We start from the raw sequence: 27,746 nt of genomic DNA, 5'->3' as shown, positions 1-27,746 counted from the left end.
GATGGAATTTCCCAGGTGTAGTCAAAACTAAAGGTTAAGTGCTGTTCTCTCATTGTTTTTTATTTATTTATATATATTTTTAGGACTATCAGAGCTTTATCTTTTCTTTCTTTGGGCTCAAGGGCTTTGTTTATAGCTTCAGCATTAGCTTTATTCAATGCTGCAATCTTGGTCCTCTAAAAATGCTTGCAGCCTTACATTGTAAAAAGAAGTGGGGGGATGAGGATTGGATTGCTCCAGCTTAATATGTTTAGCAAACCATCACTAGCTTTGAAGATGTCTCTGCTAACTGGAAAATGTCATTTGTACTGTTTCCTGGCTTACTGAAATTATAAATTGGTGTGGAGTAATTTGTCAAACAGTTTGATAGAAAAGAGACACCTGAAACAAAATAAACAATTCTAAAGCCCTGAACGACAAATTTCTCAGGCCCAGTCCTAGCACACAATAGCTGCTTAGGCAACGTTGAGAATTGGTAATGAAGGAGAAAACACAGTTCTTATTTATAAAGAGAAGTTACTGCAGAGTTGCTACAGGATAAATATAAAGCTTACTTGTTATTCTGCAGTAATACTGTATGGAGAAAATTCTATTATGTAATCAAAATGCCATTGTGTGGCTTTTAGAAATTATTGCTATGATCCTCTCGACCGAGGAAGAGAGGGTGTTTCAGTGTAGTAATAGACAGGCTGGGACAGATTTGTGTGAACAAATTCATAACAATGATGTTCAGAGGGCATGTTGGAAGCAGGACAGTCTGCTTCTTCAAGCTGCAATTAGTCAGACAAAGAGGAACATTTAAAAAAACAACAACAACACACTAAACGGAGAATAAAGGTGAGTAAGGCTCAGGAATTTTTTACTTCTTCCCTCGTTTGCTCTATGCACTTTGTTCCTTTCAGAGGTCTGATTAAAGAATGCTTTGTGCTGACAATGCTGTCCTAGAGACATTTTAATCAGCTCGCTGTTCAGATATCCCTTGAGTGAAAGAGCTTAGAGATGTCAAATGCACTTCCTCTTGTTGCATTAAGAGTGCTGGAAGACAGAGGAGCAGAGAGAGATCCTGTCTGATCCAAACATGGTTGAAGCAGGTGGTTCTGTTCAGTGTGGTGCAGAAATCCCAGCCTGTCATCTCAAATATGAATTAGAGAAAGATTCCTGGGGTACTTTGGCACAGGTCTCCTGGGGGCATGACACCGTCTTTGTCTAATAAAAGCCTGACCCCAGCAGGGTGAGTGACAACTTATTTCAATATTTTTATTGAACTAGACTCCTCAAACCTTGTACCCATGTTCATTAAAAGCTGCAGAATTTAGGGGAGAAACATAAATCCGGACTTCCATTTTACATCAGAAGTGACTAAAAGGTCATCAGACTTCTCTTTGTGATTTCAGCAATGTAGATTTCTCTTTGAACTCTGTTCCTTTTTAATATGAGTTACTCAGTTCTTACAGTATGCTGATTACATGTTGGAAGCAACTTTGAAATGTGCTGTGGGCAAAAGGTCACCAGACTAACAATTTATCAAAATCATTGAAATCCTTTCTGTGAGGAATTTGGTTTAGATTTTGAGAAATGAATTTCTTTTAACTGATTACAATTATTTTTTGCCCATTTAGTAAAAGAGAAAGGACGATTTCTTAAAGGCACTTAACTTCTGTGATATTTCTTGTCCATGGAGATAAAACTGCTTTTAAAATGAGAATAAATAATTTCATCCTGATTATTCAACAGGGAAGCTAAAGCCACTAAACAAAGAGGTGACCTGAGCATGATACAAATCAAGTATCTGACAAAACTGTTTTTTTTTTAATCCAGGGCCTTAACTCCAGGATTGTGCTCTTTTGGACTTAATGTTACAAACACTGATGTATGCTCACTTTGAAGTCTGTGGATGATCTGAAATGAGTTCAGTAGGATTATGAGGCTTGAAGCAAAGCTCATGGGCAGATCTTCTAGCCTATGCAAAGTCACCACAGTCAGACTCCAGATAGGAGCAATTTGCTTGAAAGGGGATCTGTCAAGTAAAGTAGCGGAGAGGGTCTGTAGAGGGTACAAAACAGGCTATTGGCTGTCAAGGGAGCTGAGGATGGCCAGCTCAGAAGTTTACAGTATCTACATTTGATCAGATAAATCCCATCCTTAATAAGTATTTCATTCTCTAGAGTTGTTTGTTGCAGTGTCTTAGTTTTCCTTTATGGATAGTGAGCACTTAGGCAAGAGCCATTGAAATCTTGTGAGGAGGAAAGCTAAAAATAAAATGAGGTAAGCAGATATCTACCAAGTATCCCTTAAGTTAGGGAATGGCTCCCTTGTCTTTCTTTGCAACCCTCCAGTTTTCAAGGCCCAGAGGAGAAAGTGTGATTTATTACAAGCTATATGCAGAACTGATCACAGTATAAACCTCAGGGTGCCTCTTCACCAGGAGGTCTGTACTAAGAATGTTAAACAGTAGTTGGTTTATTGATTATCTTTCTTACATGTCATCACCATTTTCGATACTCTTTTAAAAGGTTCCCACTCCCTGCAGAAGAACCCGACAACCTTTGTTTCAGATTGCTGCTTGAAGGCTTGATTCAGTGTTCACCACAACACAGGGAACGGGGACAGGAATGGGGAGGGTGGAAGTGACTGATTCAAGTGATCCACTGCATTCTTCGTTAGTGGCCTATCTAAGTGTTTTCCTGTCCTTGTTGCATCTTCTGTCCTCCATCCCACATGTGGATTCTCCCACCCACAAGGAGCAGTTTGAATAGCTGCACTCTCAGTGGAGTTTTGCAGTCCAAGTCAGCATAAAATTATCTCCCATGCTCGCCCTCTCTGCTCCTGCAGATGCATGTTGTTTTCCCTTCCTTTGCATATCAGAAGCACTCGTGCCCTGTGTGATCTGCTCACTGATGAGCAGAAACTGAATCTTACTTTCTTTTGCTGGGTTTGGCTGGTTGAATGAGCTGAAGTGATTCACCAAGATCGTGACATCTAAGTCAACAAGGAGCACATGGCAAAAAGGCTGGAGAAAGAACCTCTCCGTTTAGTGTTGGCATGGTGTTAGATGAGCTTAATCAGAGCTCAATGGGGAGGAGAACCTTCTGGATTAAAAGATAATCTAATTTGGTTTTAAGTGGACTTGTTTAATGGACTTAGTTGTTGTGCTTGCGAGGCAAAATTAGCAGTGGTGATATAAACAGGCTGAACTGGCTCAATTCACTCTGTATATATGATGAAAAGTGAGTGTGGCAACAGCCTGAAGAGTTGTGTGTGATACCTGTGCATACATCGTAATTTCCTGAGCATATCACAGCTAAAGGGGGTTCAAAAGAAGAAGGAAAAAAGCAGGAGCTGCATGATTTGTGAGCAGTAGGAGTACCTTGTAACCAGCTAGGGTGAATGCTGAGATGCATCAATCGTTAACTGGTCACTGTAGTAATACTGTAATAGAGCTACAAGAACTTTGATTTTCTGCAAATGAACAGTGATATAAATATAAAAGATTAATTATACTTCTGTTGCTATGTGGGTCTCCATTTCAGAATAAATATTTTTTTTCTGGAATAAAAATAGTTTTATTCCAGATTAGAGTGTATGCACTGGGAGGGTATTAACTTATCTATAGCCATGTATTTTTTTCTGCTTTGTAGCCACACCAGTTAATTTCCACATGTAGCTGAATACAGAACTGGGTGGGCTTTGAAGCCCAAATGCAGTTATAAGTGAGATGTGATACAGTGGGAAAATTGATCTGAATGTCACAGCTTGAAATGTAGAGGACACAGGTACCTGTTAGTACCTGTAATGCCATACTCCTCAGCCTCAGGCGTGATGGAGTAATCACTTTGAAAATTATCCAGAGTAGAGGGCCATCTCAAACAATTTGCTGAAAATCAGTTTCTGTGTAGGTAGGTGTTCCTGCTAAGCGAGTACCTCATTTAAGCTTCATGCTGATTAAGAAGGTCTTTCTATACACAGGGAGATATTAAAAAGAGGTTGCTCATTTTTTTCCTAGTAGATTTAACAGATATTTTTTCTCTGGGGAAGAACATAATTATTATCAGTTTCATTTGTTAGCAAGTAATAAAGTTGCATTTATTACCAAGTAACCAAGGAGGGAGCCTTGGTTTCTTAGATGCTGTAGACAGAGAGAACAAACAGCTCTTCCCCCAAAACTACATGGTCTGTGCGAGACAGATTTGTAGGGAATAGGTCAGGAATCTACGGTTTATACTTAAGACAGTCTTAATGTTTGTATTATGTGCACAGAGCAGGGCAGTGCACTTTTGCAATAGCTTCTGGGACATTTTATAGTGGTTCTGCTTGTTCAGCTGGGAATTAGCTAAAAGGAAAGCAATAGAGCAGGTGTGAAGTGAAGCCTAGGGCAGAAATGTGAGAGACAGGGGTGGAGAGAGCTGAAGTGCAGAGAATGTCAGCACTCAATGGAGGATGTCTGGGCAGCACTGCAAATGTTCCTGTGAACAAAGCCTCCCGATGTATTTGCTTCCACAATTGTTTCTGTTTTCTGGGATGTCTGGAAGACTATCTTTTCCTGGTGTCATTTACTGTGGAAGAGACACTGTGAGCACTGTACAGTGGATAAACCATCCTCTGATAAACCTTTGGATCAGAGGAAAGAGAAGCCATTCTTACTGGAGGTCATGTTACTGACCCTCTCTTTCTCTGATCCAAATCCTCATCTGATTATAATAAGAAAATCTCTACTAGGATTACTACTGGTTTACTAGTAAAACAGTGGTTTGCTTCTTTTTCCCTACAACAGTATTTCTAACATTTCAGCTTTCATCAGTTCTTGCAGGGATTTTATGGAAGCTGAAGATGTTGGTAATGTTGACAGTGTTAATTTTTTGTAGTATGTTAGGTAGCATTCTCTTTATAGGGACAGCAGACAAAAGAGGAACCTGGGAAAATAAACCTGTAGGTGTTAAGTTAATCAAGGCAATCACTGTGGTGTCCCAATCAAAAATGACAACATTCTTCTTTTTTAATTCAGACCAACACATGACACCTGCAGTCCTGCTGACAACACGTGCCGCAGCATATGCAGCAAGATCAGAGCTGATGCTAGACTGGCTTAAAATCAAGAAATGTAGAGCCTGAATCCCAGTTCTGACAGCTACTCCCAGTAACCTTCAGGATAATGTCTGGCCTTCCACATTTGCTTCATTTTAGGGCAGTGAGTGAATCCCAAAAGCCAAACACTGCCCCATGCCCCTGCATGGATCATAGCACTTACTGCTGATAGCTCTAAATAATAAACTCATGTACTATAAGGTAGGGGTCTTAAACTTGACATTTGGTCATCAGCCCTGGAAAGGTTGGTCCACCCCAACTTAATTTACCCCTTCAGGGGAAAGAAAAAAAAAAAGACATCATCATTAACCTCTATATCTCTGTTCCCACACAGTGGTAGAGGAATAAAAATGGAGGTTATTACATAAGTCTGTTGCAATAATATTTATTGCCTCAGGACTTCACATCAATGCAGATAATAAAATGCATATCGATATTGGCCCACATATAGCTGTGCATGAGAAAATTCTAGTCTGGAAGAAGGGGCAGTTTCTCATTCTTTTCTATAAAACGTCAATGAAATCATCAGCTTGGTGAGAGCTCATAGGCATGGCAGTGGTAAAGATTATAAATGCTAACAATTATGGCTGTGTTTAATTGAGCACGGATTCTCTGACAGCTTAAACGCAAAGTTGTTTCATGCCAATGACTGTCAGCACAAGGGATCAATCACATTTGGGGATACAGTTTTGAAATGATGGGTCCCTTAGCAAGAAGAAAAACTACAAGGTTCACTTCAAATCTCTGAAACATTAAGGCAAACCTTAGCTGATGTAAGCTTTCATTCCCCCCTCTATTGCAATCCAGGCAGCAAGCTGATAATCGTGGTACTTATGTGTCAACTTATTGTTTAAAGCAGCTTCTGATAGGTATGTAGCAGAAGCCTTTTTTATTCTCCAGAGTATATGATACAGAAGAGATGTTCAGTGTTAATCTGTACAGATGATTTTCTGAAATGTGTTGGTCTGGGGTTGGATTTCAGCATCTCTATGTGAGAAAAAATATCTAAAAAAGTGCAGTGGTCATATGTTTAGTCTTTCAGTGGAATGGATCTCTCAGTGATAAACCTCTTTGCTATTATGAAGGGTATCTTCTAGAAGAGTATATTAAGAAAGAAGCAAACATTTGATTTGCACAGTCTTACACCAACATCTTAAAATCTCTTCTTAAACCATATAATTTTTCTATTCAAATTCAGGGACAATATACATGTAAATGTATTTTTAATTATGGAAGTTTGGGGTTTGGATAATCATTAGGATGTAATCGCAAGGGATTGTAACTGAATATGAAAATGACTTTTACAGCTATATTTTACTCCAAGAGCATGCTTAAGCAAAGCCTATCCTGAGAAGGCTGCACAAAGAGTAATTATTCAGTTTTATTGGTGATCTCTTATAGTGCAGATTGGCCAAATTATGTTTGTCTTGGTTTTACCCCTACAACTATAAAATAATTGTGCTAATAAAAAACAAGTTGTGACTCTTGACTCCATGACTTTTTTAGGCAAGCTGGGAAAAAAGGCTATCCACTTTCTCCCAAATTAGGACTATTATAAAGGTCTATTAATTCATCTGCTTCACTCATTCATCAGCTATAACTAATAGGGTAAAACTGAGCAAAGGTTCCTGTAACAGAGTGCAGGGCTTATTAACACACAGATACCCTGGTCCAGCATGCCTGGGGTGTTATAACAAAAACACTCTGAACTTGGTTTACTGAACAGTTGTATGAGATTATCCTATCCTTTGCATTACATGTGCTGAATGGAATAATGAGGTCAGTAATCAAGAACTGAAGCTTTGCTGATGGATAATAATCCACTTTCTGGTAATGGTTGACCCCTGTGAACAGTCAGCATGAGTTGCATTGATTAATAAGATGAGAGACTGCAGCTTGATAGGAACAACCCACTTATTAGTGTAAAACAATAGACTTATTGTAAATTGCACAGACTGACAAATTAGACAGCAGGAATAAATTGATGCTTGGGCATTTTGAGATTTCTTGGTGGAAAATTCCTCTATAGCATGAATGTTAAGCTATGCTGCTGCACTTTAAACTGCCCTTAAGAGAAAGCAATACAGATCAGTATGGCAGAGAAAAGGCAATGGATGTTCACAAAATGTTTGTCCATGGTACATGTTGATACCTAAATTATTAGTGTACACAAATAATCTATGGTAAAGATCAGGACTGTGACACCAGATATAAATAATGCACATGGTAAGCAGTTCTCCTAGAAGTAGAAAATTAACAAACTGTAGCCAATAAAATCATATATATGCTTAGCTTATGAAAGTTGCATCCAAGACCTCCTTTGAGTAAGGTGAGAAGCTCCATGACAGGCTTTATGCTCCCACTGTTCTCAGAAGTATGTAATGTATGTGTTACTATGTAATGTAACTATTAGCAAAAAACAACCAGAAAGTTTGAGAGAGACTCAGCTTTTCCTAGGTAAGAGTGGGATGACATCTCTGTGTAGGTTAAATGCTAGAGGAGACACAACACCTTGATAATCTGTTGCAGAGAGTTCTTTGGTGCGACATGTTGGGTAGGAACCTCATGTTTGTAATGATTTTTTGAAAGGAAAAAAAAAAAGAAAACGAGATTTGGTGAAGTTTTTTTCAGGCTCCATTTCTTGACTATCATCATCTAAGGTAAAAAAAATAATTAAATACTGATTATAGGGGAAAAAAAAGTACATTACCCCATTACCCAAACATGTTCTGTTGTAACTGGGACAAACCAATTCCAGAAAGGAAAACTGCATTATAAAAGTAAAACAACAGCACCAATTATAAGTGAAGGCAAATAGGAATTAAAAATTATAGCAGAAAAATCCCTAGCAAAGCAAAATGTTTCTAGTTGTGATATTAATTTCCTGCTGACTTCAGGGAAATAGGGCTAGCAACAAAGGTGCAAAGTTAGACAAAAGATGCTACTTAACCTGTCAAGACAATTCCAACAAACCCGTTGACATTGTGCAGATACCTAATCTCACAGGTGATGCCATAAAGTTGAGCTAATTTATTCGTGAAGAGTTAATCTGCCAGTGACAAATGTTTAAGCTGAAAGCTTATTTACTGATATATGGCCTTAGCGCAAAACACAGAAATTTACTCAGTGAAAATATTCTTAACACAATTTGGCAGGAAATGCCTACATTCAGTCATATCCCTAAAAATATCCTCTTGGTGCTGTTGTGAATGCTTACTATTTATCAGCGATGCTTCTTCAGAGGTATGAAATTCAGGTTCACTGGAGGTGAGCGTTCTTGTTGCCTAACATGTCCTGTGTAAGTCTGTTCCTGAAAGGTTCTTGTTACTCTCTGATCCTGTGCACAGTAAGCTGCTGCTGGCAGTTAGGGCAACATGAAGGTTGAAGGACTTCTACTCTACATACCATGCTATTATACATTGCATTTTAGACAAGATGAAGGCACTCAAGTGGTGAGCAACTGTGTATTTTCAGGTCAGCGAAAAGTTGTTCATAAATTTGTCTGGATTTGTTGAATCAGTTTGAACACCAAAAGGAAAAAGGAAGATTTGTAAGTCAAAATGCTCTGCTTTAGAATTTTCCAGCTGAGGTATTTTGTCTTTTTCTCTTATAGCAGTGCTTTGCTTTTTTATTAGACCACATCTACTTACTTTCTCCAAAGGACAAAGATGATGCATGTTTAGTGAAAACAAAATTAATGTTTTGTTTGTTGTTAAATTATTGATTAATTGGAAGATACCATATCCAACTTTTTACTTAAAATCTTACCCATATTCCCTTTACTTTTCTAATCAGTCACTAACAAAAAATTAGTCATTCAGGTTTTATTTCTCATGACCCCTTCTGTTCCCACTGAAGTCAATGGAAAACATTTCAGGACAAGAGTAAACCATAGTATGATACTGGTTCTGCCTGCCTTCATTTTGCCTGAGCTTCTGGTTCCTTTCAAAGATGACTGGCCTAACCTCAATTTTAAATTAAAATTTACCTTCATAGTAGATGAGGAAAATATAATAGCAACAAACTGTCGCTTTTAATAGGTTTATGAGTTTATGTTTGTGGTTCCTGAAACTTGAAAGACTCATGGATCTCAGTGGGTAGGTTCAAGAGATGAGTTTCATTCAGAACAGGATGCTGAAAACTTGTATCCATTAAAAGACTTTTAGAGATGTAAGTGAGAAGAATTTAAGATGGTGAAGTGGCTAAATGCATTTCCTGAACACTCAGAGCATGATTCTTCTTGTCATTAATGACGTTGCTCACATTGCTTAAACAAGATATCATGGTCCACTTCAAATATTGAGTACAGAACAGAATCTAAACAAAACAAAACAAAATTGCTTCTGCTTTTAAGAAGGTGAAGGAAAAAAAAAACCATTTTTAGTATTAGGTCTTTCATTTCTCTGACTTTGGGTGTACTTTTCTTTGTCCACATTCATTTTGTATGTTCTTATCCAATCTATAATGATTTGTGTTCTAGCATCACTCCTCCTTTGACGAGTCTGCAGAGAATATGTGTATTTTTAATGCACTTTTTTTTATGTTTTGGGAGATGCATGTTTTTATGCTTTTGTTTGTTTGTTTGTTTGTTTTGGCCTTTAATTTGGATATCACTTTCACCAGCAGTCTATCATTAAAAATATCAGAGTAATATTTCTTTAATCAGATAATGGGCAGTGTGTTCAGATGATTTTTTTTTTTTTTTCCACTTCATGAGCATATTTTCCTCCTGTTTCTCCAAATTTCTATTTTGGGAGAAAAGCCCAAAAAGACTTTTTCAATTCTCCCTCCCTCTCTATCCTCTGTATAGCATTGATTTGTTGTCTCATTTAAATACAGACCTCAATATTGAGGTGTATAAGTGTGACATAAATAAAACAGCATACTCTGCTGAGCCAAAGGGGCTATTTTGCTTGGAGTTGGGATAATTTATGGTAGGCTTGGCACCAGCACCAATATGTAGTTGGTTTGTTATCCCAACCACTTTGGATTTGTGGGAGACAGGTGGTCTTGGACAACGGAGTGGAGAATAGGAAAGCTGAGGGCTGCTGCCACACTTGTTGGGATAATGTTTTGAGGCAGCTGTACCTTGGCATGGCTGTGGCTGGACCAGCCCTGCCTACTGCCACATGCAGCTGCAGGGGGGAGGATGGTCGCCCTGAATAGGGGAAATGGTGATTTTTATTTAGGTGATTGATTAAACCGTGATGAGGGTGATGAGAAGAGCAATGAGAAGATCCAGGATGTGGGGGGCAGATTGTTTGGAAATTTGAGCTGGGGAAGGGCCTGGAGCCTTGACCTGACTGGGGAGCGGGATTTTCCTTCCCTCTGTCACTGTTTTTACTACAATGTTGGTGGTGATTTTGGCTCAGCAGAAGGTGACCACCTGCTCTTCCATCTCCTCAGCCTCCACACCTCTCAGCCAGCTGGTGGTCATCCTACCCTTGAGCACTCCCACTCAGCCACGAGCCTCCTTGGCTGTGCATCTGCCCACTTTGCAGCCCTCCCAGGACAAGAGACTGCTGAGGTTCCCTCCTGTTTGCCCACCCAGGAGAAAAACCTCCCTGTGCTTTTCCTATGGAGAGGCTTTTCCCCTTGTCCCACTGCCCAGGGCAGCCGGGGATGCTGTGCTGTGAGGCAGCACCTCAGGCGAGGTGTGGGGACCGGGTGAATGCTGCCAGGTGGTGTTGATTTAAATAAAGCTGCCAAGAGAGTGCATTGTAGAAAGGAGGGATAAATGAATCTCCAGGATGCATCTTCACCATTTCAGCAACCCACAAATTACTATGGAAATTGCACTGCTCGTCACCCCCCTCCACTTCTCCTCAGGCAGGAAAGCAGTCAGCAGAAAGTGTTGTCGTCCAGAGCCCAGCCCCACTGCCCATTAAAAGCAGCCTGAGGAGGGACGGGAAGAGTGCAAACAAGGAGGAAAAAGCCTTTTGAGGAGGGTTTGGCCTTGGGGAGCTGCCATGTGTTCGCATGTGCTGAAGGAGATGGGCTTGGGCCGGAGCCTGTCATGGCCGCAGTGTGGCGGGAAGTGGGCTCAGGGCTGAGGTGTCCTGGGGGCCTTCATCTCACCTGTCTGGCAGCATGTGGGGCTGAGCTTATCTCTGAGGAGAAAAAGGCTTAAATCACAAGCCAGCATGTTGCTCTAAGACTCTAGCAGGAGGGGGAAGGTGGGTTTATTCCCAGACCATTGTTTGGAGCCGTGCATGGTGCTGAACTGGGTGACGTGAAGTTGGCAGGTCATTTATTTGCTTGATGGATACTCTGCTTGGATCCTCCTCCCCTTCACCCTTCCGATACTCTCACCAGATACTGGCTTAATGCATTGCAATTAGTGTATGTGCACGGTTTTTCAGTATTAACAGAAGGAATGCTGTGCAGCATTCCTCATATTTCTTGCTGATGTTTTTCTGTGAGAGATCTGAGGACCACTGAATCAGAAGTCTGAAGATTTAATCTATCACCTGCACATCTATAAGATCGATCACCTGAATACCCTTAGGAGAAAGGCAAATCCTTTCCTAGGATTAAGCTGAAAGTGGGGGGAAGCCATTCCCCAGGATAATGTCTCAATAATGCCTCACTCCGGTTAAAATGCTGGTGTTTTTCATCCCTTTAAGCACTTGGCTAATAGAAGGTAATAATTGGGTTGATTATAATGTTTAGTTTTTGTTGTTGGTTTATGCTATTTCCTACTGTGAGGAATATATGTAAGATGGCTTTAAACTGTTTCATTTTGTGGCTTGAAATCAAAATTAATCATGAGGCTCTCTTTTCTTTTTAATATAATGAAGTGTTTCAAGTTGTAAGATTCAGCTTGCGCTGTACACCACCTCATATAAGCTGCATGCTTCACGGAGTTAAATAACGGAGTCAGGGCTTTTAATCATAAGTAATGGCAAAGGCAGAAACAAATTAAGAGCTGCAGGCAAGAGAAGAATAATATGTCCTGGTGAGCTTTGAGAACTGATGGTTTATGTGATTATTCATACTCCAGGAGCACTGGTGGGCTTTGTCCTAGGAAGAAGGGCTCAGTGCAGTACACATGTGTTGCACAGGAGATTCCTGACTGACAGTGAAAGGCAAAAGGTGAATGAAATACACAGATGGAGCAGAGGATGATGGAACAGGAACACGTCCATTTAGGTTTTCAGTAGAGTAGCTGCTGGCACAATAAAGTCCCATGGATGTTATAGACATTTGGCAGCAGCAGGGGGCAAGGGGCCCAGCCATGGCTCTTTGGGGGAATTTAGTTAGTGTGTATAAGCACAAAGAGGTAATGATGCTCAAAAAAATGGTTCCAGGGCACAAGAACTGCAGAAAAAGGCATTTAAACTTGCAACATCCAGGTGATATGAAGAGATAGCAAATAATTTCCAGGGAAGAAAAACTTGGGGTGAATGTGATGTCATACTTGCAGTTGTATATTTTAAAAAGTAACTTTTAATAATATTGCAGAAAATGCCAGTTCTTGGCTGGAAACCAAGCATACAGTTCCGAAGTCCAGAGAAGAGTGTTGCCAACTGAACCTTGCTGATATCTTCAGATTTCTAGAAAATTCAATGCATGCAACCAAACTGATAGAACTTCAAGAATTAAGAGCTTATGTTAATATTTAATAATGTACATGTCTATCAAAATATGTTATTCCATTGCAACTGGATCATGTTAGCATTGAATATGTTCAGCTGATCGCTTAACTCATTATCGTTTCCAGCCTGCCTCTCCAATGCCTTGTGCTTGAGGCAGTCATTAACACCCCGGGCAAAGAGGAGTAACCCTCTGCCTCAACAGAATGGTTGTGATTTAGTCTCACTTTGCATGAGTGAAAATCATTTTACATGCTGGGAAATAATGTGAGAGGACTTGGGAGTCCTGCAAGCAAAGCAGCCATAGGTTAAGGGAGTTTTTGTTTATTTTTTTACCCTGATGGAACAGTTTCAGCTGATACTCAGTCCATGGATGAACAGACAAAATTTGTGCTGCCCCTTAAGCTTTTCTTACTGCTGCCTGTGCACCACGCTGCAATCCCATGCAGTGACCTGTGCAGTTCTTGTGGCTCCCATGGCAGCATTTGCTGACTTACTGGGGCTAGTGGTTACCAGTTTGTAGCACAGTTTTCAGACATGGCAGTTAGAAACAAACCATCTGGATGTTCTGTGCCTTGTTCTCTAGTAAATGATGAATAGTAATTTCCTGTTATTATTGCTGTTGTAGAGGACTTTTTTGCTGTTGTTGTCTGACACTTAAGTGATCCTTAAGCTTGAGTTCTGCCCCTTCAACATGAAATCAGCAGAAAACTCTCTTCCATCCTGATCACTCTTGGTCTAATTCTCTGGATTTACTCTACAGTTACCTTCTCAACCACATTTCCTGTCTGCCTTCACCCCACACCCTGAGTACAACTGTCTAGTTTCGTGCATTTTCTACTGCAGCTTAATGTGTTTCCTCAATGTGTCTGTTTCAGAGCTGGAAGCAGTCCAGGTCATCTGTTTGCAATGGCTTTTAGGTTTTTCTTGGATTCTTTGCTTCAATAGGATGCCGCCCTGGTTTGGACTTCTTATCTGGGTGTTTTTGTGGTGCGTTTGTTTGTTTGTTGTTTACTTTTTTATTTTATTTTATTTTTTATTTTTGGCTTAGTGGTCACTTCTCTGTTAGGATGCAGTTGTCTATTCTAAAGAAACCAAAGAGACTCCTGACTCTCTGTCAGTGGAAGGGATGATTGCTTCTGCCTTCCTTCATGGCTAAACAGGGAAAAATTGGCATCACAACACTTGTATGTTTCACCACAGTTTGGATGGTATCTTCTTTAGTTCCCTATCTGAACCCAGTACAACAGATGTGCCACCTGTGGCAAACTTTCTTTTTGTTCCAACAGTCCATGGTTGAACATTTTCAGATCTCTCACATTAGAGAAACAGGAGCAAGAACCTGTGAGTAGACACTTCCCCATTCAGTGCTGTAGAAAGGGGATTCAAGTCAAAGACAGTCCTCAGTGCTCATAATATTTATTTATTTATTGCTGTTTCTCATCAGCTTTGTGCTCATTTCCAGGATGCAGAAAAACTCTTAATTTCCCTGATCTTTTTCAATGACTCTCATGAATGCTGTGTTTCACTGGCCTCCTGGACTGTATGGGATGGTCTGTTTCTAGCTCTAGTTTACCACGTTTTAGTCTCTTACCTTGAAATATGTTGTTTGATTGTGATACAATGCTGCATAAAGCCTCTGGTGACCATTCTCCCTCCTGTGTCACCTTAGGATTTCCTGGTGTTGTACTTTGATTAATCCATAGCTTGTGTTTCCCTGCAGTAGCTGGTCCTCTTACATGCTAGCTACTGTGAGCTTTATGTGGTACTTGCTCTTGTTTTTGTGGACCTCTTATTGACATCCTGCATTTGCCCGCTGGCTTTAAAATGGTTTTATTGTCTTTCATCAGCTCTTGCTCACAAGTATTATGGTCTACTGTTACTGCCTCGTCAGTGTTGTAGGGATAACATTGCAGCTGGCTACTCAGTCCTGCTGGAACAGAATTGGTCATTGACCTAATGGTGTACTTGCCAACACGGTGATTGAATTCTTGGCAGTTTTTTCCTATAGTGTGTACACATTGATAGCCTTTGGATTTGCTGAAGTCACATTGTGGAGCTCTGTTTAATTGGAAATCACTGCATCTTCAATCACTGCATGCATTGCCTTCTTTCTTCTGAGAATGGTTGTGGCTTTTAAAATTAAAAGAATGGTGATTTCCAACACATTACATGCCAAAGACTGCTTGTCTTTTTTTTTTTTTCCTACCATATATATTCCAGTCTCGAATGTCTGTGTATGTGTTCTGCTTCATGTTTTCTTTTTACCTTGGCTTTCAGTACTTCTTCTTTTTTAACCTTTTCCCTGTCAGATCACTTGCCTTTGCTGTTTGCAACCATTTCTCTAAGATCAGCTGCAATTCAAACATTTCTCCTGTACGATAGAATCAAATGTCCCAAACAGTTATTCTCTGATTGGGTATCTCTAATGACTACCGTGTTACATGCTGATTGCAGTAAGGTCCTGCTTACTATGAGACATGACCCCTCAGCACTGTGTTGCTCAGCAATGGCTGTTCAGCAGCAGCCAAAAATTCTGCTCCATTTCTTGATTCTTGCTACGTGAAGAAAGGTATTTCTCTACAGGCTGTTTCTTTTCCTTGAATGTCAATACTTACCAGAAAGTCTTATTAGATGTTATGGGGTTTGAAGCAGTATTATTCCTGACAAGTCTTTCCCAGGAGGATTTCATTTTTTCTGCAGCGAGATAGTAAAAGTTCTCATTTTTGTTCCTTGTAGTTGGCTGTTAATACCAATTGCTCTTTCTTTTACTCTTTCCATATTTTCACAAAGGTTTTGTGTAGAAAACTTCTTTCTTCCAGGTGTCGATCAGAAATCTGAATCCCCATCTGCCTGTCTTATTTTCTAGTAAATTGTCTTCTGTTCTGTTTCTCCCTTTGCTACATTTCTGTATTTTTGTATCAATTGTAAGGGCATAAAAATCCCCATTTTTAAAACCAAACTCACTTTTTATTAAGAGAATTACTTACAAAAATGCTGTATGCAATATGGAAGTACAAACCTGATGATTGTCTTGTATCTTCACAAAACTTTTTTCAAGATCTCCTTTGTTCCCTCCAAGTTTCATGGTGTTTGCCCAACATTGTGTACAAATGATTCAGCAATATGTGAGGCAATGAAAAACTTTATTTAATTTCTAGAGTGAAAACAAATTCATTAAGATTGTTATGCACTATTGCACATCTGTTTTCTGGGTGTTCATCTTTCTAGTCTTCTGTGATTGGCCATTTCACAAGTTTTCACAATGTCTGTATGTTTTTCTTTTCACTCATGGCTCTTGGCTAATAATTGTGTAGTAACCTGCATCTCTGGTCCTCCTCAATCCACATCAGTCCTGTTTTTTGCACAGACTATGGGATAAAGTGTGATACTGACATATTTATTCTGGAGAGTGAGAGCTGACTCCAGAACCAGGATTCAGCTGATTAAAGCTGAAACTGTCAAGAATTCAGGCATGTAAGTCTAGAATTACAGTCCTGGCAACCTTGGCTCAGCTACAGCCTAAAACTCAGGATGCCTACATGTAATATCTTACTTTTTAATCTTAGTCTGCCAAATGTCTTGGACAGCCTCTCTTTGCATTCTGAGGTTTGTGTCTGTTTTTTCAAGGTGTCACAGTCTCCTGCCTGTGCCCTGTCAGGAGAAAGAGTGTTCAACTCCCAGCAATGTTGTTCTAGTAGGTGCTGCCATTGTGTGCTAACCAAGCATCCATCAAGTTTACTGAAAAAAAAAAGTCTGCTGCTTCAGATAAATGGTAGAGGAGTGTACAAGAGGGATGCTTATTTATTTATTTATTTATCTATCTATTTATTTATTTTCCATAGGACATTTTGGGGGCTGAGTTTTCACCTACATAAAGCATGAGACTCTTCCTCTGCCTGAGGGAGATTCAAACCCATGTGACCTTTCCCAGATGTAGCAAAGCATTTTCCCTTTATCCTTTAAAATGCTAGTGTGTAAGCAATTTGGGATTCACGGGCCAAGGGACACCATGTGACCAACTCACTAGCTTATTAAAGTACTTATCTTTGAATGAGAAGTCTTGGGTTCACATTCTTGCTTCTAGGCCTTTTTATGTATTTTGTATTAAACAGTTATTGGTTATAGCTCTGAGTCCTTCAATCTGACATTGGATGGCTTGTTTCATTATATAGAGCCAGGTGATAAACTGTGTCTGTCAGATCAAAAACTAAATAAATATAAATATCCCTTAGGCCAGGGAAATTCTCAGTTTACCTTGCAATTTTTTGTGGTAATGAAAACGCTCGGAAAAATCAGCACCTCAACTTCAAGAGGAGTTTTTTACAGGAGAAAAATGAACACAGGAGAAAAGTGCGCAAAAGCAATTTACTCTTTTCAGCAGCTCTCTAAAATCCATCGTCTTTCAGTCCTTATCCACAACATATATTTAAAAAGCATTCTCTTCACACCTGATCTCACTAAGAATCCTTAATCAGATCTTTGTCACTTTAGCTTGTTGCAAGTAGAAATTGAAGAGAAATCACAAATTCAGCATTTTTTAAACACAGTAAATAACCTCTGGTGAGGTATCTTGGTTTGTCTGTGTTGCCACCGGTCTCTGGGACCTTGGACAAAAGCTGGAAGCTTTGTTTGTCTCTCCCTCCTAGTAAAGTAGAAGGAACCTCCTTTCTAAAGAAGGGTAAAGGGTGTTAAGAGGTATGGAGTAACATACACAAATACTTTGCTTTTCTTCTATTATAACATTGTTGTTGTTGTTATTTAATTATTATTATTGTGTAGTCTTATATATTTCTGAAAGGCTATCCAGTACCAAACCTAAGCCAGAAACAGGTGATACATCTGAGTAGCAGCAGATCTGGTCCCTCCTCATACTTCTTAGGAGCCCCAGGAAGTTCTCATACAGCTGCACCAAACAGCTGCCATCTCCTACGCATAGTCATTGTTAACTCTTCTCTGTCAGGGATCCTCTGTATCTACAGTAAAAATCCAATGAATAACTTTTGAAGCCCTTAGGGTAGGCATCAGCTGGGGATTAGTGGGACTTCCTCTAGGAGTATATATGAACTGTAACCAGACCTAAGAAGGACATTCACAAGAGCAGCTGAATTAAGTTTGGACTTTGGCAGTTCAGCTTAGCTTTGGAGTGTGGACATGCTTTCTCCCCTGTGTTTAGATAACAATCTCCTATCCTTAAAATAAAGGAGAAACATCCATTGTTACCAAACATTAAAAAACTCTTGAGTGCTGCTTGTTTGCAGGTACAAGCAGCAGCAGAGAGAAGAAATATAATGGGGGGGGGGGGGGGGGGGCAGAGCCTAATACTGATGGAATGGATGCTCCATCACTGCATGCTTACTGCCCCAGTCAGTTTGGACAGACTGACTTCGACTGCCTTCCAGCAGACTTCTGATTTAATTAAATTTATTGGGAAGTGGGAAGAGTTCTATGCTCTTACTGATATTTTATATTAATATGTTGCAAAAACACTAGACTAAGCTACTTTTGTGGTTTATGCATAGCTGTCTGGACTGAACTAATATTCACTTAAACACAAATGTATTTTTTTGTTTACACTATGTCTGTTTTGTAATTGCATTATGTTCCTCTCCTGTCTTTGTTGTATTTGGCTATTGGACTCATATTAAGGCAGTAATAACCTTTGTATTTTATATTTTGGGGAGCCTGTCAGTGCTGCTTAACATTTTATGGTGAACTTTCTCCCATTTACAATCTTGGAGTCGTGCTCATGGGAAAATCTTATATTCAGTAACAATATTCTTAAAGGCAGTTTCTGACCATGGTGCTTATGAAGGAACTTTCAAATAGAAAGTGAAGAGAAAATAAAAGCAGTATAAGTAAATTTTTTTTAAACCTCGTGATTTTTAGGCTAGTTGCAGTATTTGGAGAAGTATAGCACTAGACTTATTCATACCTTTTCAAAACTTGCATTGCTGACTTTTTGGTATATATTTTATTACATGTTCAATGATGCTTCTGTGTACTACTTGGAAACAAAATGAATAATAATAACTTAGTAAATTGGACAGAGTAAAGTATAAAGAAAATATAAGCATGCATAGATAGAGAGAAGGAAACCTTCTACTTTATAATATTTTCAAAGTTCTTCTCCAGTACGAAAATCCCCATATGAAAACTACACTTTATAGAAACATAATAAACATTCAGTAGAGTTCTAAAACATAATTTCTGCAGGCACTACCAAAAAGATAATAGATCCTCAAATATCTTCTCATGAATTCCAGGTTATTATATACCTTACGAGACATAAGGCGCAGCATTAGCAGAATTTTAAAAAGTACAGTTAGGAAGCATAGTGATATTTTCTCTACCTTTTCCTTTATTTGCAAGGAAATGTTCACTCAGATTAAATAGATATTAATTCAGGTTGAGTAGTACTTAACAGGTCCGTTCACAAACCAGAAATGTGACTGTGTCTGGTGCTATATAAATGCTGCAAAAAAATTCTAATGCAGGCACTTAGAAGTATGCATATCGATTTTCTTCTTTGCTAGGATAGCCACCTGTAAAGGAGATTCCATACAATGATTTTATTTATTTATTTATTTTTATCTGTAAACAAGCTTTGATGGAGATACTGAAAATATTTAGCAATATACTTGTATGTCGCATCTTTACCCAGTATTTTTTTTTTCTCCCATGTCTCCCTGGTAGTCAGGTGCCAATGGATGTTTGACTTCGACCTCTTAAAATCTATTTTCAACAGCTGTCCATTTTAAAAACTAACAGTGTGGTAATGAATAGTGTTTCAAAAGTACTTCTCAAGTACTTTGTAACGGATGGAGTACTTGGCCCTCTGATCATGTTAGTGAGATGTAGTTTTTGTTCCAATACTCTGCTCAATATAAGACTGAGGATCAATTTTAGTTTTAGCTAATTGCCAAGGCCGAAATAGTGTACAAGTTGCATTTTATGTCAATTCAGACATCACAAACCCTTAACACAGAGTAAAGAGCTACAATCGCTCCTCTGTTTCCTGCTTGTGAAAGTAATACTGGAAAAATACAATCCTGCTAACAAGTCATGTCAGATTAAGGACATTTCTATTTCAACACATCAGTCTAATGTGACTAGTACATTGCGTGTCTTCTGATGATGATCAAGTTATTAAATAGTTTATTATGTGGTGTGCTTTCTTCAATGTTTTATTTCCTCTCAAAATAAATAAAATAAAAATAAAATAAAATAAATTGTGCAGCCAGACAGCATTTAGTGCTGTGCATCACCGACTAGGTAAAAATGTTTCGGGTGTTACTGGTAAAGTTCTGATCTGCGTCAGGCTGTGGAGAACTTGGTTCAAGTCTGTATTTAACCTCAGTGAGTTTTTTAAAAAACTCTGTCTCATGCACTTTCAGAACATCTTGCAGGAGTGAACAGAAGTGTCCCAAGCCAATCTCACTAGCATCTTGGTAAAGGAGTTCTGTTCCTTCCAGAAGAGGCCCGCTATTAGACTGCTTGTAGCAATATGTGTCTTGTGCTAGAATTTAATGTATGCACCGCCAAGAAGCAATATGATTTTTCAATTGCAAAACTCATTATTCTTGTGAAGTTTGCATGTGGAAAGAGAGAACTTTCCTGTTTTTTGGCCTTATTAGAAAATCAGACTCCAAGACTTTTCATGGATAGAACCCTTGCCAGAAACAGTGGTTTCCTGTTTGTACTCTTTTACACTTTGTAGACCCTCAGCACTTATTGAACTATACAAGAACTCAGCCATTTGAAAGCTGAAATAGCAGGTTGATAATATTCCTTCTTTTTCTCTTTTGATTTTTTTTTTGAGTTTCTGTTAGAATTGGTGAATTGCCCAGAATTGCTGAAACGTTGCAAACAAAGCTATTTTTGCTATTTTGTTCTCTGCTGTGGTCCAGTCTTCCTCGTGTCCTGCTCTCTTTGCTGTCCAAGCTTTTCAAACTGTATTAGACCTTGAGGGTGGCACAGCTCTGTGGGAACAGACAGGCCTATTTGTATTCCCTGGAGAAGAAAGAAGCTATGGCTCCAAAATAATTTGTGCTCATCTATGGACAACCAGATCACCCAGCAAGACAAATTGGATCTAATTTGGGTTTTGGCACATGCCCACATTTCTGTCAGCTTCCCTTGCACATATGCAGGCTTTCAGGGCTGCTGTGGAAGACCAACAACAAGACCTGATCTCACCGAGGAAATTGTCAGCACTTCTGTACTGAATTCACACCAGCTGAATGAGTTGCCATTGGGACACATTTTGTGTCATTTAGCTAGGAGGTTTTTGTTCTGGTTTTGTAAGCCTTCAAGCCAGATTTACTGTATTACTGAGCAATGGTCTGAGCAAGGAAATGTGAGGTTCTTACCTGTGCTTGTTAAAAGTTAGAGGGCAAAGACACACTTGTGCAGTGGATTTTAATAAAACAGGCTTTGTTTAAAAGTTTACATGAAAATGGATTTGCATTAAAATATATCTAGTTTATACTCCTTGTAAAAGAAGTTACATATAACACATTTATAGCTTGCTACAGAGGCCAATGGCAAAAGGCTCCATGGAAGCAATCCACTCCCTGGAAGCAGTCTATTCCCTAATCCCACTACTCAGGCTGTCAGTATTGTCTTCACACATGGAAGATAGTAAGACTTTAACTTGTTTATTTTTTTTTTTTTTTCCTAGATGTTGACCACAAAGACTCTTTGCAGAAGTTAAACAGTTACTTTCTTGAGGCTTTGACGTCTATGGACTTTGTTGGACATGCACAAAACATTTTCTTTGATTGTAATAATTCAAGTCAAACCTCTTACTAAACTTTCTAAGTTTTTTGGTTTTTTTTTGATGACAACTATGAATGATGGTTTGACACTGCTTGTCAGAGTAGCTGAGACTAATATATGCTAAAGACAATGCAACTTGACTAGACTTTTGAAGCTGAGTGGTTGAATGAGTAGTAAATGTTTTAATTCTGCTGGTCTGCGTTTGAGTAATGGATTCATGTAGTAGATGTCAGATTGCTGAGAATCTGCTTTATCATTAGACAAGTTTTAATGATAAAAGAAAAGAACTAGTGTGTACTAAAGAAATAAAGAAGTAAGAGATACAATGTCAAAACACGTCCCCAGTATTATGCTTAGATATAGGGATTTTCCTTATCTGTTCCAAGTAAGTCAGCTACTTAACTTCTACAGCCCATCACAATTGACGTGTCCTGGAGACGTCTCAAAGTTGCATCTTCTCCTTTCCTTTTATTTAAAAAAAAACAACTTTTTTTTTTTTTTCCAGTGTAAGACAGAATGATCTAGCCTTGATCAGTCACTCCTTCCAAGGCCTCATTTTGTTACTTGTGATCTACCACTGGAATATCACAGGTGCTGTGACAGTATTAAATATATATTTTTCCCCTGTCCTTCCCAAAGTTTATTAATTAACACTCCTATGACATATTATGGTGGATTAAGAACCTGACTTTAGGCTTTAAATTGCCTTCCCTATTTGTAAAATTAGCTTGTTTAAAAGATGGTGATATAGCTGCTAATATATTAAGAGAAGCATTATCAGCATACAGTCCTTTTGAAATTTTTGTTATGTTGCTCACCACATGCTTTTCTCAAGAATATGTGAGTATATGTATATATGAAGATAAAAATCAGTCTTTTAGTAAATGTGTAAGGATGGAAAATGAAAACTGCTTAGCCCTTCGTTTCCTTTCACTAACACTGTTAGGTTTGAAGGGATTTGGCCAACTTTACATTGCAAGAGTTTAGTTTTACACTGTGTGCTCCGTAAAGTATTTTAGGAAGCACTGGGACTATTTTCTTATACAATACCCAACTTCAAATGTAATAGTTGTACATCTGTTGCCTTCTGTTGGCTGTATCCATCATCTAATACCACTTGCTATTGCCCAGAAGAGATACAATTTTTATGAGATACTCCTGGTTTGTCTCCCAAGTTGCCTTAGAACTGACATCTCTGTCAGATTGGGTCAAAAAAAAAAAAAAAAAAAAGTATTCTATAGTCCATCAGTGAAAAAAGAAAACATAAATATACACATCTTAAAAGAACTCTATAAATTTTGGAAGCTGTGCTTGAGGGCTAAAAGAAGACTCCTAATGTTCTCTCTCTCTTTCATTTGTTTTCTAGACACCAAAAGAACTAATCATGCCTTTCCAGGACATTGATTTATCTTATGTGTACATGTTTCCAGCAGTTGGGATGGAATTCCAAAGAATAAAAGAAAGTACGTAGAAGTACTGATGTGGTGCAGAAAGAAAGTGGGGATCCTTGATGTGGTTGTTTCTCGTTATTCTTTTCCATAGAAAGTCCCTTCCCTCCTTCCCCCTCCCAAAAAAAAAAAAAATAAACACACAAAAAAAACAAGCAAACAACAACAATAACAACAACAAAAACTCAGTCGAACCATTTTAAATGCAGTAATTTTTTTGCAGACAATTTTTCTCTAATGTCAACATCAGCGAGAGTTAATCATGGACGTTGAGAAGAAGTGATCTATGAGTTTTTTTCGCCCCAGTGCTGAGTTGCTGTGGAGCTACAGATGCTAGTTCAGAATTCAGACCTGATTCTGCCCTAATCTCACGTTTCAGCTTATATAGTTTCAGACAATATGCTCAAGAGAATGTGTGGAAATTTGTTCTTTTTCCCAAAATTGTCAGAAGGGATCCAGAATGTTTGCTATTTTGTAAATTGAGGTTGGTTTTACTGTCTCCATGACATGGACTCCACCCTCTGAGTGAAGAATTTCCTCCTAACTTCTAATCTAAATCTCCCCTCTTTTGGTTTTAACCATTCCTCCTTGTTCTGTCATTATCTGCCTGAGCAAAAAGTTGCTCTCTATACTTTTCGTAAGCCCCCTTTAAGTATGGAAAAGTTGCAGTAAGGTCACCCTGGAACCTTCTCTTCCTCAGGATGAACAACCCCAGCTCTCTCAGGCTTTCTTCATAGGAGTGGTGCTCCAGACCTCTGACCAGCTTCTTGGCTCTCCTCTGGACCCTCTCTAACAGCCCCACATCCATCTTGTGCTAGGGGACCCAGACCTGGATGCAGCACTCCAAGTGGGGCCTCAGAAGGGCAGGGCAGAGCAGAGCAGAGGGGGAAAATCCCCTCCCTCCCCTGCTGGCCACCCCTCTGGTGATGCAGCCCAGGATTCAGTTGAACTTCTGGGCTGCAAGTGCACACTACTGGCTCATATTGAGCTTTTGATCCACCAGAATCCCCAGGTCCTTCTCTGCAGGGCTGCTCTAAATGAGTTCTCCCAGTCTGTCCACCTGTCTGGGATTGCCCCGTCCCAGGTGCAACACCCTGCACTTGGACTTGTTGAATCTCATTAGGTTCACATGGGCCCACTTGTCAAGCTCATCTAGGTAAAGACTCTTCCATTTTTCTCTTGTGTATATTAGTTCTGCAGTCAGTAGCTTGTCTCTCCTAACTTTTCTTGCTTTCACTGGAGACAGCACTATGCAATGCCTCACCTGCGTTTCACTTTCAAGTCTGGTGTGATGTGGTGAGTCAAATGAGATTATCTGAGCTGTTTGTCCATAGTAAGAATCCTCATAAATGAATGTCTACAGTTAGGATCTTTAAACTGAGAACAGAGGTGAACATTAAAATATACTATTGAATTATCTCATTATGAATGGAATTAGGAATGTGTCAGGAAAACTGGTGTCTTGCCAACTGCAGTGTCTACTTTACATGTCATAATGCCAGTCGTTTCCAAACGACTTTCTAGTTCTTTGAAGAGTTATTGAAAAATCTACTCCTATACAGGAAGAGGTTAAGGAAGGTTGGTCCTGAGGTTTTTCTTTGGATTCATTTACAAAAGCAGTAAGATTTTTAAATGCAACTGTTAGCTAACCTCAATTAGGCCAGAGAAACTTATCAGGAATTCAGAGGAGTCTTGTTGTTTGATGAAGCAAATAGACTTAATACTTTCCCTCAGTTTTGCAAATACTACAGTCTGTTACTGATGCAGTAGATACACACAAGGACTCTTAGGAATTTGTTTTAATGCTGAGAGTATTGATCGAACAGTAATCTGAGTTTCTGAAATGTCAACATCAGTTTACAAAATTATCTCTGATAATGTGCTGGTTCAGATTATGGAAAGAACTGTAGATTTTGTGGCCTGAAATGGGTAATTTTGATAACTTAATCAGAGCTTTTCTGTAACACAGCTCCGTAGGAGACCAGGTAGAGCTTCTGTGCTAGTTTGGCTGGAAGGCTTTACCTGCAGGGTATATTGTCTCTTACTTTACATAAGACTGGGACACTTTCTGGGAAAAGATCAATTTTCTGCTATCTGTCCCCATTATATGACAGATTTTTGGTCCCTACCAATGGCTCAATGAATCTACTGAGGAAGAAGAAATCTGGAAGGATTCTTTATTTATTTATTTGTTTTTGTATGAGCTTGTTCCTGTTTGTTGGTTATACTGGAAAGTTCTTTTGGCCACCTAGAGAAACCAAGTTAATAACCCTTGAGAACCCTGAGATAGGTAAGCAATACAAACAAGATCTTAAAGTTTTATCCTGGTACTGATTAGACACAACTTCAGCCAAAGTCTCAGAGTCAGGACTGAGGTTTCTTAGCCAGGAAATTTTAAAGAGGTAATTTGGAAAGGATAGAAAGAACAGTCTTGATGAGGAGGAAAGAGGAAGAAACTTCAGAAAAACAGGTGGAAACCTTGGCTCTTGTAATTGGGACACATAGAAGAAAACGTTGGGTTCATTTAAAACCTCTTGGTAAGAGAGAGTGCATATAATCCTTGTGTGATAGTCCATAGCTCCCTTAGGTAAGTGCTTTGTTCCAGAGAAACTGCCTGGAGTCACCGTGTCTTTCTGGGGATAGATCTCAAAGAAACATACTTGCCCAGCACTGACTGAAGTAAGGCCTGATGAGGAAGCACAGTTACTCTCAGAGTAACTGTCACAGTTAGGATTATGTGAGAGCAATACCCAGTTAAAAGGATGCACAGGCTAATATTTTGTCTTAAAATGGTAACACATTCTGGGTCTGCTGGTTGGAAAGGTTTGTGCATATCCTGAACCCTGTATTCAGAATGCAATTTTAGTAATGTTAGTAATTGGTGAACTCCTACCTAAAGCAAAGGATACAGTGATATTAAGGGGAAGTCTAGTTCCCACACCTAGCCAATGGGAAATTTTAATTATTCAGTTGATTTGTCCGTGGTTTTGCTCTCCTAATTTTAATTTTGTACAGTTTTTTTTCCCGGTTTTTCATGCACTGGAAGGAATATGAACTTCTGATCGATGCCACTAAACCTGCTTCTTTACTTTCTTTTGTGAATAGCTTCTCGCACCTCTGACTTTGAAATAGTTTCAAAGATGTAGTTTTGCTGTACACACAGATCCAGTTATGCTGCTTAAGGCAACATACTGCTCTTGCATACCCAAACAGCTTTACCCCATGACCATGTGTCAAGCATTCTCTTGCTTCAGGCTACTTTGTGTAGGATCTGTCACTCAAAAACAGGTCATTCTAGCTATGTGATTATGTGAATATCTTTAGTCATGCTTGCACAACACCTCCCCATTAATTAGGTACTTGTTCCTCCAAGGTAATTAACAAACTGATTTATTCTGCTAATTGCCAGAGGATTTGACACCTGACCTCGAGAATTAGATTTGAGACAGGATAATGCTCAAGATTTCTTCTTTGACTAGCTGATTCAATGTCCTCTCAGTTGTTGACAGCCTGCACAATCAGCAGAAGAGTTCTCTTGAAATGGCTTCCCATCAGTGGTGCACGAGGTGAGGAACAGCAGGAGTGCTTTTACAGGGAAGAGAGTCAAAGCATTTCCGTTAGAGTTACCTTGATTGATGATCCCCAGAAGTGTCCATGGCATCCTCAGTTAACCTCAGGTCTGGAGCTGAGATTGGTTTCCAACCGCAAGGTTTTATGGGTTTACCTTTGTTTTAGGCACTTCCTTTTTACCTCTCATCTAGGAATCTAGAGTCTTTTGCTAATATCTTGGGCAGAAATCAGATTTATTTTTTTTAATATTATTTTTTATGAAGAGTCACAGTAATGACTTCTGTTATGATTGAGTCATTAGAGATGTAGAAAGCAGGTAGACTTCCTTTGCAGTAAATGCAGTAAAACTCCTTTCCACCTTAAAAACATTTCTACCACATCTATTTATGCATGCAAGGGAGGATGATGTTAGTGACAATCTGCGCTGTGGATTTCATCAGTTTCAACCTTCATGAAAAGGTTTAACAATCAAAAGTGAAAAAAAAAAAAGACATGACATAACTTGATATCTCACTGCTCCCTAAAAGCATACAGTTTGCCAGTGTCATTCAGTTATCTTCTGTGGCAAAGCAATACTTTTGTAGGGGACCTAAATTAACTTTTACTTGATTGAGAATTAGACACTTTACCCTTTCTGAATCCATTCTTTAAAAGACAAATAGGGGAAATAACTTACAAATGAGTTTGGAGGAAAACAGTGAAACAAAAATTTATCTGCTATGACTTTTCTCGAGCCTTTTGAGGTGAAGTAACCTGTTTGTTACAGAACTATTTCACTTTTGGAGGGGTTCCAGGAAAAATATTCTCAGCAATGCTGTCTCTTTGGAGTCCAATATTCTTGGTATTGAATAGATATGTCCCTGTTTTGGTTGTAGGCTTCTTCAGGGAGTTGTCTGAGATATAGAGAGGCCAGTTCTCATTCTTGAATTTTCTGTTCAAATCTTACAAGTCCTGGTTTAACGTCTGGAAGGTGGAAAAGCTTTATGTCTGCAAAAATGAAGCCTGGCAGTTGGAGATGCCACTTGAGTGACGATGTGACAGTGCTGGGGATCTCTCGTATTTTAATACTAAATGTAATTTTAGTAGAATGCAGTTTTGGCACATTTACATTTTAGTTTAATTTGTACATTGTTAGAATAATTGGTGGGGTAATACTCCTATGGGTATTTCCTCAGATCCAGCCCATCTGTAAAGTACTGAAAGTCACTCAAGCTTTTGTATAGAGGTGGAATGAGGTCTAAAAAGAGCACCAGACTTTCCAATATTCCTT

At 39.1% G+C, this 27,746-nt stretch overlaps 1 protein-coding gene across 1 annotated transcript in view; it reads left to right on the top strand.

The window, feature by feature from the left end:
• The window catches only part of LOC310895510 (uncharacterized protein), a 94,775-nt gene that overhangs the window by 58,101 nt on the left and 8,928 nt on the right, over positions 1–27,746 (top strand). The window contains exon 6 of the mRNA XM_083826975.1: positions 22,825–22,921. Coding sequence (XP_083683101.1) covers positions 22,825–22,921 — 97 coding nt within the window. The remainder of the gene's footprint in view (positions 1–22,824; positions 22,922–27,746) is intronic.

This window comes from Anser anser (assembly GCF_964211835.1).
Source record: "Anser anser genome assembly, chromosome: 2".
Lineage (NCBI taxonomy): Eukaryota > Metazoa > Chordata > Aves > Anseriformes > Anatidae > Anser > Anser anser.
This window is presented reverse-complemented; position numbering and strand designations above follow the sequence as displayed.